Raw genomic sequence first — 14,709 nt, 5'->3', positions numbered from 1 at the left:
ACCTAATACACACAAATGTAAGTAAATGAATGGAATAAGAATATATGGATGAGCAATGACCTAGTGGCATAGGCAAGATGCAATAGATGGGATAAAATACAGTATATACATATGAGATGAGTAATGCAAGAAATGTTAACATTATTAAAGTGACTAGTGATCCATTTATTAAAGAGGCCAATGATTTCAAGTCTGTATGTAGGCAGCAGCCTCTCTGTGTTAGTGATGGCTGTTTAACAGTCTGATGGCCTTGAGATAGAAGCTATTTTTCAGGTCCCAGCTTTGATGCACCTGTACTGACCTCGCCTTCTGGATGGTAGCGGGGTGAACAGGCAGTGGCTCGGGTGGTTGTTGTCCTTGATGATCTTTTTGTCCTTCCTGGAGGGCAGGTAGTTTTTCCCCGGTGATGCGCTGTGCAGACTGCACCACCCTCTGGAAAGCCCTGCGGTTGTGGATGATGCAGTTGCCGTACCAGGCGGTGATGCAGCCCAACAGGATGCTCTCAATTGTGCATCTGTAAAGGTTTGTGGGAGTTTTTGGTGACAAGCCACATTTCTTCAGCCTCCTGAGGTTGAATGGTACTTTCAAGACAACTGGGAACTCTGAAAAATACTAGGTCAAATCTTGACGTCAGTGATCTTCAGGTAGGAAAGTCGGAGCTCTAGAAAGAGGCCAGAGTTCCCGAGTTGGAATTAATACATGGATGTTCAAACCAATTCAAACCAATTTTTCATAGTCGGAGCTTGTTTTTTTCGGAGTTTCCAGTTGTCTAGAACACACTGAAGTCGGAGATTCCGAGTTCCCGGTTGTTTTGAACGCAGCATAATTCTAGGCTACATAAGACAGCTTCTACATGTATTGCTTGCTATTTGGGGTTTTAGTTTGGGATTCTGTATACGCACTTTGTGACATCTGTTGATGTTAAAAGCTCTTTATAAATAAACTTGATTTGATTTTTAACCAGTCACCGGGGAAGGGTCGTCACTAGTTACCACAGCCACAAAAATCATAAACCCTACAATTCATCTTCTTAAAATGTGATTTTAAACCTAGCCATAACCTTGACCACACTGCTAACCTTAAGCCTAACACTAACCTTAAATTAAGACCGAAAAGCACATTTTTGTTTTCATACATTTTTACGTTGTAGCCTATGTTTAAGACTTGGATGTCGATTATGGCAGCCCCCGCACCTCTCTGATTCAGAAGGTTGGGTTAAATGCGGAAGACATATTTCAACTGAATGCATTCAGTTGTACAACTGACTAGGTATCCCCCTTTCCCTTCCCTTACTTTGTATTTGTGGAAACCAGTGAATGGCTGTAGTTGTAGAATAAGCAAGTAGCTATTTAGTCCACTGAGGTATAATTAAGCAGTAAGGCCAGAGGAGATGTGGTATATGGCCAATATACCATGGCTAAGGGCTGTTCTTATGCGCAACACGGAGTGCCTGGATACAGCCCTTAGTCGTGGTATATTGGCCATACATCACAAACCCAGGAGGTGCCTTATTGCTATTATGAACTGGTTACCAACGGAATTAGAGTAGTAAAAATAAATGTTTTGTCATACCCGTGGCATACGGTCTGATATACCACGGCTGTCAATTTTTTATAATAAGAACTATCTAGTCTCTGCTACTATTACTTAATTTCAGATGTTATATTGCCACCTAGTGGTTTATTGAAACATGTATGTACATGTATTTTTTACCCACATGTCCAGCACTAAATCTACCTCTGTTTAAGTAATCATTCAAAGCAATGTAATGGAATATTTACTTTCACCAACCGCCGTATATATTCTAAATGTATATGTTTTCACCTGTTCAATGATGTTTGATCACAGATTATATCAATTCAAACGGAGCCCCCAGTCTTTTGCAGTACTCTGGATCCTTTGGTCGAGTCTGGTGTTAATTACACTGCTCAAAAAAATCAAGGGAACACTTAAACAACACAATGTAACTCCAAGTCAATCAGACTTCTGTGAAATCAAACTGTCCACTTAGGAAGCAACACTGATTGACAATACATTTCACATGCTGTTGTGCAAATGGAATAGACAACAGGTGGAAATTATAGGCAATTAGCAAGACACCCCCAATAAAGGAGTGGTTCTGCAAGTGGGGACCACAGACCACTTCTCAGTTCCTATGCTTCCTGGCTGATGTTTTGGTCACTTTTGAATGCTGGCGGTGCTTTCACTCTAGTGGTAGCATGAGACGGTGTCTACAACCCACACAAGTGGCTCAGGAAGTGCAGCTCATCCAGGATGGCACATCAATGCGAGCTGTGGCAAGAAGGTTTGCATTGATGCTATGGACTGGCCCGCCCGTTCCCCAGACCTGAATCCAATTGACCACATCTGAGACATCATGTCTCGCTCCATCCACCAATGCCACGTTGCACCACAGACTGTCCAGGAGTTGGCGGATGCTTTAGTCCAGGTCTGGGAGGAGCTCCCTCAGGAGACCATCCGCCACCTCATCAGGAGCATGCCCAGGCATTGTAGGGAGGTCATACAGGCACGTGGAGGCCACACACACTACTGAGCCTCATTTTGACTTGTTTTAAGGACATTACATCAAAGTTGGATCAGCCTGTAGTGTGGTTTTCCACTTTAATTTTGAGTGTGACTCCAAATCCAGACCTCCATGGGTTGATAAATTTGATTTCCATTGATAACTTTTGTGTGATTTTGTTGTCAGCACATTCAACTATGTAAAGAAAAAAGTATTTAATAAGAATATTTCATTCATTCAGATCTAGGATGTGTTATTTTAGTGTTCCCTTTATTTTTTTGAGCAGTGTATATAGGGCAAGTTACTCCTTGCATATATTTTTTCTATTCCCTGCTTTGTATTGTTTTTAGACCAAATGGCGACAGCCACACGTAATCAGGTCCTGTCACTGTATATTAGGGTATTTTGGATCGCCTGGGGCGCAGTCCACACTCCCACAAGACACTGTGAGTGACAGAAGGTACATTGTCCAGGAGGCCCAGACCCTCTTCAGACAGAACCAACAGTCAAAAAGACAGACCCTATGTTTGTCTGTGTAGCTCGGTATCATCTGTATCTGTTTGATGAATCTGTTGCTCTGTGTATCCCTTTCAGTTGACAGATCAGGAATCAATAAAGAAGTGCTTAGCAGAATGTGAGACAAGGATAGAAATTGGTGAGTGTCAAGAAAAGCCTGGTTGACATTTTCAAATTCTTTCATTTAGTAATAATCTCCGGACAAATCAGACATGTTTTAGAGTTCACACTTAAATGCTTTTCATGTGAGAATCTGAGTGATGTTTTTCCCTACTAAGTTTCGCAGGTCTTTATTACAGGAATCCCTATCCAAGACTTGTAAGTGACAGACATCTAAACCAGAAGAAATGTTTATATATCTCGGGCGATATTGTGTGATTTCACTATTATCTAATGTCATGGCTTTATTTCGGTTCCATACCCTTCATTGCAGATCTACCTGCTTATAATGGGACTGGCAACCCAGAAAGGCAGGAAGCTGAAAGCACAGCAACGCATGAGGAAGCAGGCCAGCCAGTTTACTTACAGTCACATGAGGACAGCTGATACTACAGCTGATACTAGATGAACTCTATATTCTTGTGAAAGGGTTGATGTTACCAAGGACAGGAGGAAAGTTACTGGCTAATCTCAGGAGTTGAGTTGAAAATCCATCTTATATATTGGAGAAACAAGTCACTCATTTCCAAGTATATTTATGCATGGGATTCCTGACGAGAGCTGCTATGTGGATGTCAGCATTTTCTGTCCTATAAGATAAGTAGCCATAAAGATTTGTGATACTATTTTGAATATATTTATCATTTCAATAAATTGAGTTTTGAAAAGAACCACTCCTCTGCATTCATTCTTTCAAGGAATTACTAAAAAGTCAGATGAACTCTGTCGGGTTGAAAAATTAAGGATTTATTGAGTAAAGTGCATTAGTGCATACACACAACAAAGGTTTTACTCATTTACCACCACCTTCCGTTTATCAACTGTTAAATTTGACTGATAGGAACAATGTCTTACTATAACCAGTTAAAAGCCAGATCTTTAGTGGCTTTCCAGTTTTAAAGGTAATGTGCTACCACAAAAAAAATATTTTCTGTCCTTGGTTGCAACGCTCACTACTGAGTTCCAAACTGCCTCTGGAAGCAACGTCAGCACAATAACTGTTTGTCAGGAGGTTCATGAAATGGGTTTCCATGACCGAGCAGCCGCACACAAGCCTAAGCTCACCTTGCGCAATGCCAAGCATCGGCTGGTGTGGTGTAAAGCTCACCGCCATTGGACTCTGGAGCAGTGGAAACGCGTTCTCTGGAATTCTGAATCACGCTTCACCATCTGGCAGTCCGACGGACTAATCTGGGTTTGGCGGATGCCAGGAGAATTCTACCTGCCCCAATGCATAGTGCCAACTGTGAAGTTTAGTGGAGGAGAAATAATGGTCTGGGGCTGTTTTTTATGGTTCGGGCTAGGCCACTTAGTTCCAGTGAATGGAAATCTTAATGCTACAGCATACAATTACATTCTAGATGATTCAGTGTTTCCAACTTTGTGGCAACAGTTTGGGGAAGGCCCTTTCCTGTTTCCGCATAACAATGCCCCAGTGCACAAAGCGAGGCCATACAGAAATGGTTTGTTGATCGGTGTGGAATAACATGACTGGCCTGCACAGAGCCAGTCAACCCCATCAAAACACCTTTGGGATGAATTGGAACGGCGACTGAGAGCCAGGCCGAATTGCCCAACATCTGTGTCTGACCTCACTAATGCTCTTGTGGCTGAATGGAAGCAAGTCCCCGCAGAAATGTTCCAAGATCTAGTGGAAAGCCTTCCCAGAAGAGTGGAGGGAGGCTGTTATAGCGGCAAAGGGGGGACCAACTCCTTATTAATGCCCATCATTTTGGAATGAGATGTTCAAGGAGCATGTGTTCACATACTTTTGGTCATGTAGTGTATGTAAACACACCACCAGCCCTCTACGGTTTTTGAAACTGAGTAAACAGGTTAATTAACTAGTTGGTTAATCGTTGCCCATGAAAGGAAGTTAGGCTAGCGAGCAAGCATTTTAGCCAGGTTGCCGAGGTCAACAAAAACTAAAAGTGTGTACTGTATGATAGAGTGATAGACCGTTTCGTCAACATGACAGAGAGGAGGATGGCATTGGTGTTTCTCTACAAGTCGGGTGAGTCAACATGTTTTTTCTACTTGCACACACACACAAGCTGTAGTTCTAAATCAAAGGTTGTTTTAGTACTCTGAAAATGTTGGAAATTTTAACTTGCTTGACCATGCTTTGGGTCATGTAACTGTTTGTTACATGCAATATGCTTTGTGGACTTCACCAGACAGAGGTTGTTCTCCGACTTCGTAATGAAAGGTGTGGTTCAATTTATTCTGCCACAGTCTTCTTATTGTCTCAGCCTTAGGCCTATATTTCACAGTGACATGGCACATGAACTAACAGGTTATAGCGCAAACAACGCAATTATCACAACACAGGTTGTAAATTGGCGTTTTTGTTTCTGGCTTGGCTTCCCCAGGGACTTTACCCACGCACCGCTACGGAAGGGGATCCATCTCTATGACCGCTAGCCTGGTACCAGTGTCTTTATCTAACGTTCCACTCCTTGTCATTACCAAAGAGATCGGCCTTTCGGCAATATTCAAATATGAACGTTCCATCATTAATGAGCTCCAGGAGATCAGAGGATTCGATAACCTTCACAGCTATCACCCAATCACAATGTTTATGCAAATTAGACGGATAGGAAAACGTTCTAATTTAATTCATACATTTGATTGGAAACATTCTAACGTTGGGCATTCTGATGTAATACATTTAATTGTGTTTAATTTAACATAAACATTGGGCACAGGGAGCACAAAGGATTCCCGTTTATTGCATTTTTACCACCAGCCCTAATGTGATGACATTATACCAGAGAAGCTCTCACCCTTAACTTCCCCGCCAGTTCATTGTGAATGCTGTAGTCTATTTTATATCCAGCAAGCAAGAACAAGGTGCTTCTTTCGTCTAATATAAACTTAGCAAAAAAAGAAACGTCCCCTTTTCAGGACCCTGCCTTTAAAAGATCATTCGTAAAAATCCAAATAACTTCACAGATCTTAATTGTAAAGGGTTTAAACACTGTTTCCCATGCTTGTTCAATGAACCATAAACAATTAATGAACATGCACCTCTGGAACGGTCATTAAGACACTAACAGCTTACAGATGGAGGCAATTAAGGTCACAGTTACGAAAACTTAGGACACTAGAGGCCTTTCTACTGACTGGAAAAACACCAAAAGAAAGATGCCCAGGTTCCATGCTCATCTGCGGGAACGTGCCTTAGGCATGCTGCAAGGAGGCATGAGGACTGCAGATGTGGCCAGTGCAATAAATTGCAATGTCAGTACTGTGAGACGCCTTAGACAGCACTACAGGGAGACAGAATGGACAGCTGATCGTCCTCGCAGTGGCAGACCACGTGTAAAAACACCTGCCAAGTTTTCAGCTGTGCTAACATAATTGCAAAAGGGTTTTCTAATGATCAATTAGCCTTTTAAAATGATAAACTTGGATTAGCTAACACAACGTGTCATTGGAACACAGGAGTGATGGTTGCTGATAATGGGCCTCTGTAGGCCTATGTAGATATTCCATTAAAAAAATACCCACTTCCAGCTACAATAGTAATTTACAACATTAACAATGTCTACACTGTATTTCTGATCAATTTTATGTTATTTTAATGGATGTTATTTTAATTTTTGCTTTTCAAAAACAAGGGCATTTCTAAGTGACCCCAAACTTTTGAACGGTAGTGTATTTTCTTTTTAATTGCCCAAACGACTGGTTGTACCAAACATTATGACATCCATGACATAGACTGACCAGGTGAAAGCTATGATCCCTTATTGATGGAATTCTGTGGAAATCTTCCTTTGGAATAAGCACATGTTTGGACAATAATTACATAACCATAACCAACAATCAACCAAGTTATACTATAGCTGTCTCTCTCTCCCCTTTCAAACTTTCATTGTCAATTAATTTGAAAGGCAACATTATTTTAACATTATGCTATAATGTAGCATAGGCCTACTTTCAGATGGCCTAGGTTTTTAATAAAACATTTTAGGAAAGGAGAAATGAGATTTGTTTGTGTCTGAGGTGCGCTGGTGGGTTTGATTGATGGGTCCTTTTAGGTTGTGTGTGTTCGCTAATTCTCACTATGTCCATTCAGAAAGTTTCCTAAAGTATCCCATCTTGACTCAGTCTCTTATTAATATGAGAGGGACAAATAATAGAACTGAAATGGCAACCTGGTCTCAGAGAATTTCTTATTATTCTGCATATAAATCCGAGACACTCCATTTATTAAGTATGTTATGTTTGGTACGGTTTCATAAGACAGATGGTTAAGACAAAAATGAAAGGAGGGTGGTTGGTCAGTGTGGATGGGTGGGTATATAGCGCGAACGTCTAGCAACCCAAAGGTTGCGAGTTCGAATTTCATCACGGACAACTTCAGCATTTTAGCTAATTAGCAACTACTTGCAACTTTGTAACTACTTAGCATGTTAAGTAACCCTTCAACCTTACTCCTAAACTTAACCCTAACCCCTAGCTAAAATTAGCCACCTAGCTAGAATTCGTAACGTATTAAACGTTTTGGAAATTCGCAACATATTGTACATTTAGAAAATTCATAATATAATATGAATTGTAATTTGTAACATATCATATGAAATGGGTAATGGACAACCACAAATTAATACCTACCATACAAAATGTAACATATACTAAATAGAGTGTCTCGGATTTACATACAGAATAATACAAAATGCTCTGAGACCAGGTTGCAACAAGCACAACAAATTGTTATAAAGTAAGCAATTTCATGATGATCAGCATATGTGCGAGCAATGACAACAGGTGTCAGTTTTGCGTTTCATTCCTCTCATTAATGGGATGCAACTGAAGCAAACGTAGCTCGATTGACTAATATTTGACCTATCATCATTTCACTCTCATTATGGAGTCCTCTCTAGCCAATTTGAACAACATGATCTTGCATTGACACTGGTTCTCACCAGGGAATTACCTTAGCAGGTCGTAACGGTTTTGTTTGTTGCCGTTCTTAAAATTCAAATTCTATATTGTGCCAAATTTGCCCCGTCCATAACATTGTCATGGAAAATATTAATGTTGTTTCCAACAACCAACCAGCAACTGTGCTGTAAATCCGGCTGCATATTGAACATTGAGAGGCCAGTCTCTTTGGCAATGACAAGGAGTGGAATGTTAGCTAAAGAGACTGGTACACAGGCTATATGACAGCCTGTGCAATCTTTAAAAATATCAAGAAATCGAGTTGAAAATATACAGCAAACAAATCTGCCTTTAATAGCGATTTAAAAGGAGTGAGTTGGTTGTCTGTCTCTCATATCTAACATCCTGTAAGATGTCTGCAGAGCTATGCCTAGTCATCCAGCTGGCACAGACAGGCCACCCCGCGGTTGATCCAATGTTTCTGTGGCCGGTCGGAGGGAAGCTCGATAGGCATTACGTAGTTGGTGGAGTGGCCCGTGGTGGACAGGGTTCCGCGCCGTGCACTGGTCTTGTACACGGGACACACATAGATGTTCTCATGCAGGAACTTTGACATCTCCCCTGGCCTGAGCCAGATGATGGGCAGGGGGTCGAAGAGGATCTTGGGGAGGGACTCTCCTATGACCATCTTCTCCCGGTCCCAGCGTGCCCCTTCCAGGAAGAACCCCTTCACGTAGGCCCCATCATCTGGCTTGTTCTCCATGTGGGTCTCTTGCTTGGTCACCTGATAGAGACACGGAAGTCATGCCATGCATTCACTGGACACAAAGATGAGGTTTACATTGTACTCCCTTACCTCAAATTCAAAGCCGATGAAGTCGATGGGGATGGTATACTTTCGGGCAAAGTTCTGAGATACTCCCGTGAGGAAGGACTGAGTAAAGTAGAACCCAGAGAGCCAAAAGACTGGTGGTGGCCCATTGTTGATCCAGTCCTGTCAAACACACAGCCCAACTCCCATGCATCAGTATTTGTGTCTTTCAGAAGTATCAGTTTCACAGGAAACAAAATCCCTGTCCTCAAAACAACTTTAATTGAACATACAAACACATTTGAATGTGTATTGTTGGGGGTTGAGCAGCTCAGTACCCTCACTCTCTTGGTGAGCATAACTGACCTGTAGAAACTTTAGCCTGGCGAGGAGGTCGGACACGTAGCTGCCCAGAGGCTTCAGAGACGGGTAGGACTTGGCCGACCACATGGTTGGCACCTTGCCCACCACCATACTGTTGAAGACGTTCTCCAGCTCAGAAGACATCACCACCTGACCCTTGAGCGCCTTTCCAATGTTTATCAGACTGATGCGTACCACCTGAGTTAACCTGAGGGGGTCAAAGCATCATTATCAGCATGTTATGAACACATAATTGCTAATCCCAAATTCCCCATAGCCAAAAAGGCCTGTAATGATTGTGTAGTAATGACAGTCTGTACTCAGAGTACAAATCAACTGCTTATAGTGGTCATTAAATGTGGGACTAGTGTTGTAAAACTACCGGTAATTTACAGAATCTATTGTAATCTATGGCAAAGTTGGTAATTTATACTTAAATAACTTCTAGTGGATAAACCATATGGTTCAAGAGAAAATAGCTTCATTAATGAAAAAAAACATCTAATCAACAAGGAAACTCTACCAACTATAGACTTTTTTTCACAACTGCCACCAGTTTGGCGCCACAATATTTACAACAAAGACTAATTTACATAATAAAATAAGTAAATGTGTATAAAAATGTAAAGGATATTTCATACTGAAACCCTTTTATTAAACACCAATGTTATTGACTGCGTTGATGGGATATATTTAGGATAATGTTTAACAGCTTTGTCATTCTATTTTAAAATCATCTTATTTTATATATAGTACATGTGATGAAAATGTCATGTAGATAATAGGCAGAAAATACTGCACATCCAAAACCGATTAGTGAAAGTGCTGGAGGCAAAATGCTAAACTGGAGAAACAGGGAAAAAAAAGGCTGTGCACACTTCCAGTCAGATGCCCATTTATTTGAAAAGAGGCTGAGCTTTCGGTCAGTCGACCTTCATCAGAGCATATCTCCACAAACAATAGTGAGACAGATAAAGCCACACAGAGGGCCAGAGATAATTACAGACACCTGTGATAATCTGAAGTATCCAAAAAGGCCACTAGTTGTAAACGTGATAAAGTCTATAAAATCATTGAACATTACCAGTAATATACCCTCCCTTTGCAACCCTATGTGGGACACAAAACATTTTACTTTGCTTTTAATCAATTGACCATAAGACTCCAATTACCATGGCCAGATGTAGAGTAAGTATTTTCTGAGTGCATTCATTGTGTCCGTTTGAAACGCTACACTTCCTGACCCCCTGTTTCTTTATTCCAGATCATGATATTTACCTGTTGAAGCGGATCAGTTCCTGTCTCAGCACAGTGTTCATGGACTCCTCATACATCACTGGGTATTTGTTAATCACCATCTGGATGTCAAAGTCTGCTGGCAGCTTGGACAGGATGTCTTCCGCAAGCTCATCAACCACTTCCTGTAGTAATCAAAGAGATCTAACTGCCAGTATAATAAATTCAAAACAATTGAAGCTTTTGTACAGAGCTGACATATCAGGGCTTGTTCTGAGGCATCACAACTTCTTATCCACATAAAGTGCCGGTGTGTGAGAATGTACAGGTTTTGATCACACAGAGAAGTGTCCAGTAGCGGTGAATATTTTACCGGTATTTTACAAAATGTTCCATCTGGAGAATAAATCACTTTTCTCCTAGGTAGTAAAAAACGGAAGTGTCATTAAAAAGCGTTATAAAGCATATAAATAAACCTCTCTCTGGATTTGATTAGAGCTTTGATTAAAAAAAATTCAGCCCTGATGCGACCTGAGACTGATGAGATGCATTAAATCCACTTTATGAGCCCTACATTAAAGACATTTAACAATCCCAAACTCAGAAAAGCCCAAATGATTGTGCCGTCAGCAAACAAGAGCTTCCGTCCCTCGTCGAATAGTCTATTGATATAAGAAATGCGAGAACAAGTCATGTCGAGCAAGCTACTCTAGTCTAGCTTTTCCTGCACGGGACTCCCAAGAGCTAAGGGGCGTTTTTTTTTATGGAGAGAGGCCAGCAGAGCACAGATGCGTGTGTATTGCGCAAGAGACATAAGTTAGAAGCTTATTATGCATAACCCATCATTAATTAGCTGAATATAAGGCTAATACTGAATTGAATGTATTACCTGAAAGAGGTAGGCTAGGACATCTATATATAGGGCTATATATCAATCTAGAACAGGATGATCTATTTTGGATGTGATTTGAATGGAGTTGATGGAGGCAGAGAAAGACAGAGAGATTGCGCGCACTTGTATTGATTTAAAGCCACGATATTCAAGTGTTATGCTGTTTTAAAACTCTGCAGCTTCAATTTAAAAAAAACTCATCTTTACAATTAAGAATTTTTAGGTAAATTAGATGCACATTCGGTCTTTATATTTCTGTATTATAGGCTTTGCTGCAGCAAATGCAGGTTTACCTGTCACAAGAAAAGGACCATGATGACATGATAAGTCTACATGCATTGTGAGCATCGCTCCATACTGAGATGGGCTGTCTGCCCCCACCCTGAGCGTTGGTGATTCATCATGCAGAGGCCATAGAGAAGCCAGATTTAGACTTTGCATATAATTTAACAGTTCCATTTCACGCCTTGCTGTTCATGTAAATAATTTATAATTTACCGGTTTCTCACAGTTATTTATCCTGGGAAAAGGGAGTGGTTTTGGACAGTAAATCCCGGTAAATCTCAGTAACCGGGTTCCCGCCATTCAACCCTAGTGTCCACTGTCCAACTAACCTGAGGGGATTTAGCCCCGCCTCCAGTCTGCCTGGGAAGTGTCAGCAGCACTCCATCCAGCAGCTGATTGGTCTCCTGGTTGTCCTTGGTGATGTCAGCATTGCTGTGGAGTCCAAACACGCCAGGTTCCGCCGCGATGGGTAGGTTGCGGATGTAATCAACATAGGTCTTGAAAAGACAAACAGTACAAATTCGTTCAAATCCAATAAAAATGTACTTGTCACATGCTTCGTCAACAACAGGTGCGGACTAACAGTGAAATGCTCATTTACAGGCCCTTCCCAACAATGCAGAGAGAAAGAAGATAGAGAAATAATAGAAAAGTAAAACGCTTAATAATAAAAGTAATAGATACACAATGAGTAACTATAACGTGGCTATATACAAGGGGTACCAGTACCGAGTCGATGTGCAGGGGTACAAAGTATTTGAAGTAATATGTGCATATAACTAGGAATAAAGTGACAGTAAACAGTAGCAGCACCGTATGTGAAGAGCAAAAAGGGTCAATGCGGATAGTTCAGGTAGCTATTTGTTGAACTATTTCACAAATTATTTAGCAGTCTAAATGTCAATTTATGCTTGAGCTGGCAATGTGGTCCAGAGGCTCCAGACAGAGGGTGTGACAAAATCTAAGCAGATACCAGTAGACTGCCCCTAACCACAGATCTAGGATCAGATCACTCTACCCCCAATGCACTTCCTGACCCCTGAATCATTAAGGCGACAACAAATATCTGAACCTTAAGGACAACTCTATAAAAATATAATCGACTATGGATATGACAGTCCGCCATCTTGTATGATAAAGATATGATGGAGGTGACAGTAGTACCTGGTACGGTCCGTGAGGGGGGATATAATACATGTCTCCCTCACATACGTGGTAGCCCTCCTGCTCTATCAGCTCCCTGCTGTAGAAGATGGACAGGAGAGACACCAGCAGACGCCTGTCCTTGTCGTCCGTCACCCTGCCACCGTAGTTACACTCACCTGAAAGAGAGAGAAAGGGAGAGAGAGAAAATGTGTCTGTCTTCCACTAGTTCAGATTAGTAAACCCTCCTATGCTCCGATACAAACAGAGAATGAACCTCTTTTGTTGCTATGTGATACAGTCCCTCTCTCCCTCTATACCAATCCACACAGCTGTGTCTGTGAGAGCCTCACCAGTTAGGTAGGAGAGGGCCTCCAGAGGAATCTCCTCATACCAATCCACACAGCTGTGTCTGTGAGAGCCTCACCAGTTAGGTAGGAGAGGGCCTCCAGAGGAATCTCCTCATACTCATCCACACAGCTGTGTCTGTGAGAGCCTCACCAGTTAGGTAGGAGAGGGCCTCCAGAGGAATCTCCTCATACTCATCCACACAACTGTGTCTGTGAGAGCCTCACCAGTTAGGTAGGAGAGGGCCTCCAGAGGAATCTCCTCATACTCATCCACACAACTGTGTCTGTGAGAGCCTCACCAGTTAGGTAGGAGAGGGCCTCCAGAGGAATCTCCTCGTACTCATCCAGGAACATCTGGATCTGCGTCATACTGATCCTCAGGTCAGACTCATTGAACTCATACGGGATATTCCAACCTTGGGGTGAAATGCGAAAAAAACAAAAAACAATGACAAGATTTGACCCTTTAACTCAAGTTATAAGAGAGGATATTCAATGCGGTGACGTTATTCGTTCGTCATGACGTATACTGGAGGAAAATGTGTTTCCCCAGAGAGAGAGAGAGAGAAGGAACAAGAAAGGTATTGGATGAGGGAAAACACCAAAATACAATTTCAGTGACTGGAAGGGACTGAGAAGGGGAGAACATTTTGTTTTAAGAAAAAAGGGGTAAAAAGAAAGAAGAGAGAATCATAGCAGAGTGTTAGTCTCACCTAGAGGTCCGAAGGTCCTCCTCTCCTGCACCAGAGCATGAAAAAAGCAGAGACCAAACAGCAGCTTCTGCCACGCCTCCTGTTTCTTGGAGCTGTTGAAGAAGGAGGGGTCGGAGATGGGGTCGCTGACGTAGGAGCGGAACAGGTTGGCCCTCATCCCCTTGGGCGGCTCGTTGGTCATCTTCACCCCGTTCTGCAGGATGCTGACTGGGAACTTGTCAGACGGGTAACTGGTCAACCACAACCTGTGGAGTTAGCAATGATAGTGTTAGTTTACTTTGTTGCTCTTGGTTTTATTTGTAGGCAATACAAATGTATAGGATCATAAGCAACCAGAGTATTACAACCAGGGTATTACAAATCAACTGCCTGGCCAATGGCTATAATAGATAAAAACTCCCCCTGCCCTGCAACGGCTGACCTAAAGGTGGGGTTGGTGTTTTCGGGGGTGATGCCCTCCTCACAGATCCTCTCCAGGGCGGGCATCCAGCTGGTGCACAGATGACAGTTCTGTAGCACCACCCAGGTGCCATCCTTGATGGCAGCATTGATCATCAGGGCTGCGATGGGCCCCTGGCCCTGGCCCAGGGAGATGGTCTGGGTTTTACTGCCCCCCATTTCAAGGTCGTCAGCAAACTTTAGCAGACCTGGAGACCAAACGAACATTTAAGTACTGGTATGAACTTTTGAGCACTCAAAAATCCAATCAAATGTGACCTCTTTAATGCAGATGTATAACAGATGTATGTAAAAGTTGGTTAAAGACTAGTTTAGTTTCTTATTATTTCTGAATAATTTCTTGATGCATCATAATTCAATAAGTTAAG

At 42.0% G+C, this 14,709-nt stretch overlaps 2 protein-coding genes across 3 annotated transcripts in view; one reads left to right on the top strand and one right to left on the bottom strand.

Annotated features, from left to right (window-relative positions):
- The first annotated feature begins 2,738 nt into the window (after positions 1-2,738).
- lyrm1 (LYR motif containing 1) lies at positions 2,739-3,719 on the top strand. Its single transcript, XM_090202185.1, is given in 6 exon segments — positions 2,739-2,938; positions 2,940-3,057; positions 3,119-3,179; positions 3,327-3,358; positions 3,474-3,549; positions 3,552-3,719. Coding segments are annotated over 6 exon segments (381 nt in total). The 5' UTR covers positions 2,739-2,879; the 3' UTR covers positions 3,587-3,719.
- Positions 3,720-8,422: 4,703 nt separating this feature from the next.
- dnah3 (dynein axonemal heavy chain 3) overlaps positions 8,423-14,709 on the bottom strand; it is a 73,030-nt gene continuing 66,743 nt past the window's right edge. For both annotated transcript variants that reach the window (XM_090202171.1, XM_036946454.2), the window contains exons 53-61: positions 14,304-14,529; positions 13,883-14,127; positions 13,469-13,585; positions 12,841-12,998; positions 12,006-12,173; positions 10,542-10,684; positions 9,267-9,471; positions 8,946-9,083; positions 8,423-8,873 (exon numbers count right to left, since the gene is read on the bottom strand). In XM_090202171.1, the coding sequence (XP_090058297.1) occupies positions 8,520-8,873; positions 8,946-9,083; positions 9,267-9,471; positions 10,542-10,684; positions 12,006-12,173; positions 12,841-12,998; positions 13,469-13,585; positions 13,883-14,127; positions 14,304-14,529 (1,754 nt within the window). In that variant the 3' untranslated portion in view covers positions 8,423-8,519. The remainder of the gene's footprint in view (positions 8,874-8,945; positions 9,084-9,266; positions 9,472-10,541; positions 10,685-12,005; positions 12,174-12,840; positions 12,999-13,468; positions 13,586-13,882; positions 14,128-14,303; positions 14,530-14,709) is intronic.

This window comes from Oncorhynchus mykiss, chromosome 16 (genome assembly GCF_057628025.1).
Source record: "Oncorhynchus mykiss isolate SJ-2025 chromosome 16, ASM5762802v1, whole genome shotgun sequence".
Classification (NCBI taxonomy): domain Eukaryota; kingdom Metazoa; phylum Chordata; class Actinopteri; order Salmoniformes; family Salmonidae; genus Oncorhynchus; species Oncorhynchus mykiss.
This window is presented reverse-complemented; position numbering and strand designations above follow the sequence as displayed.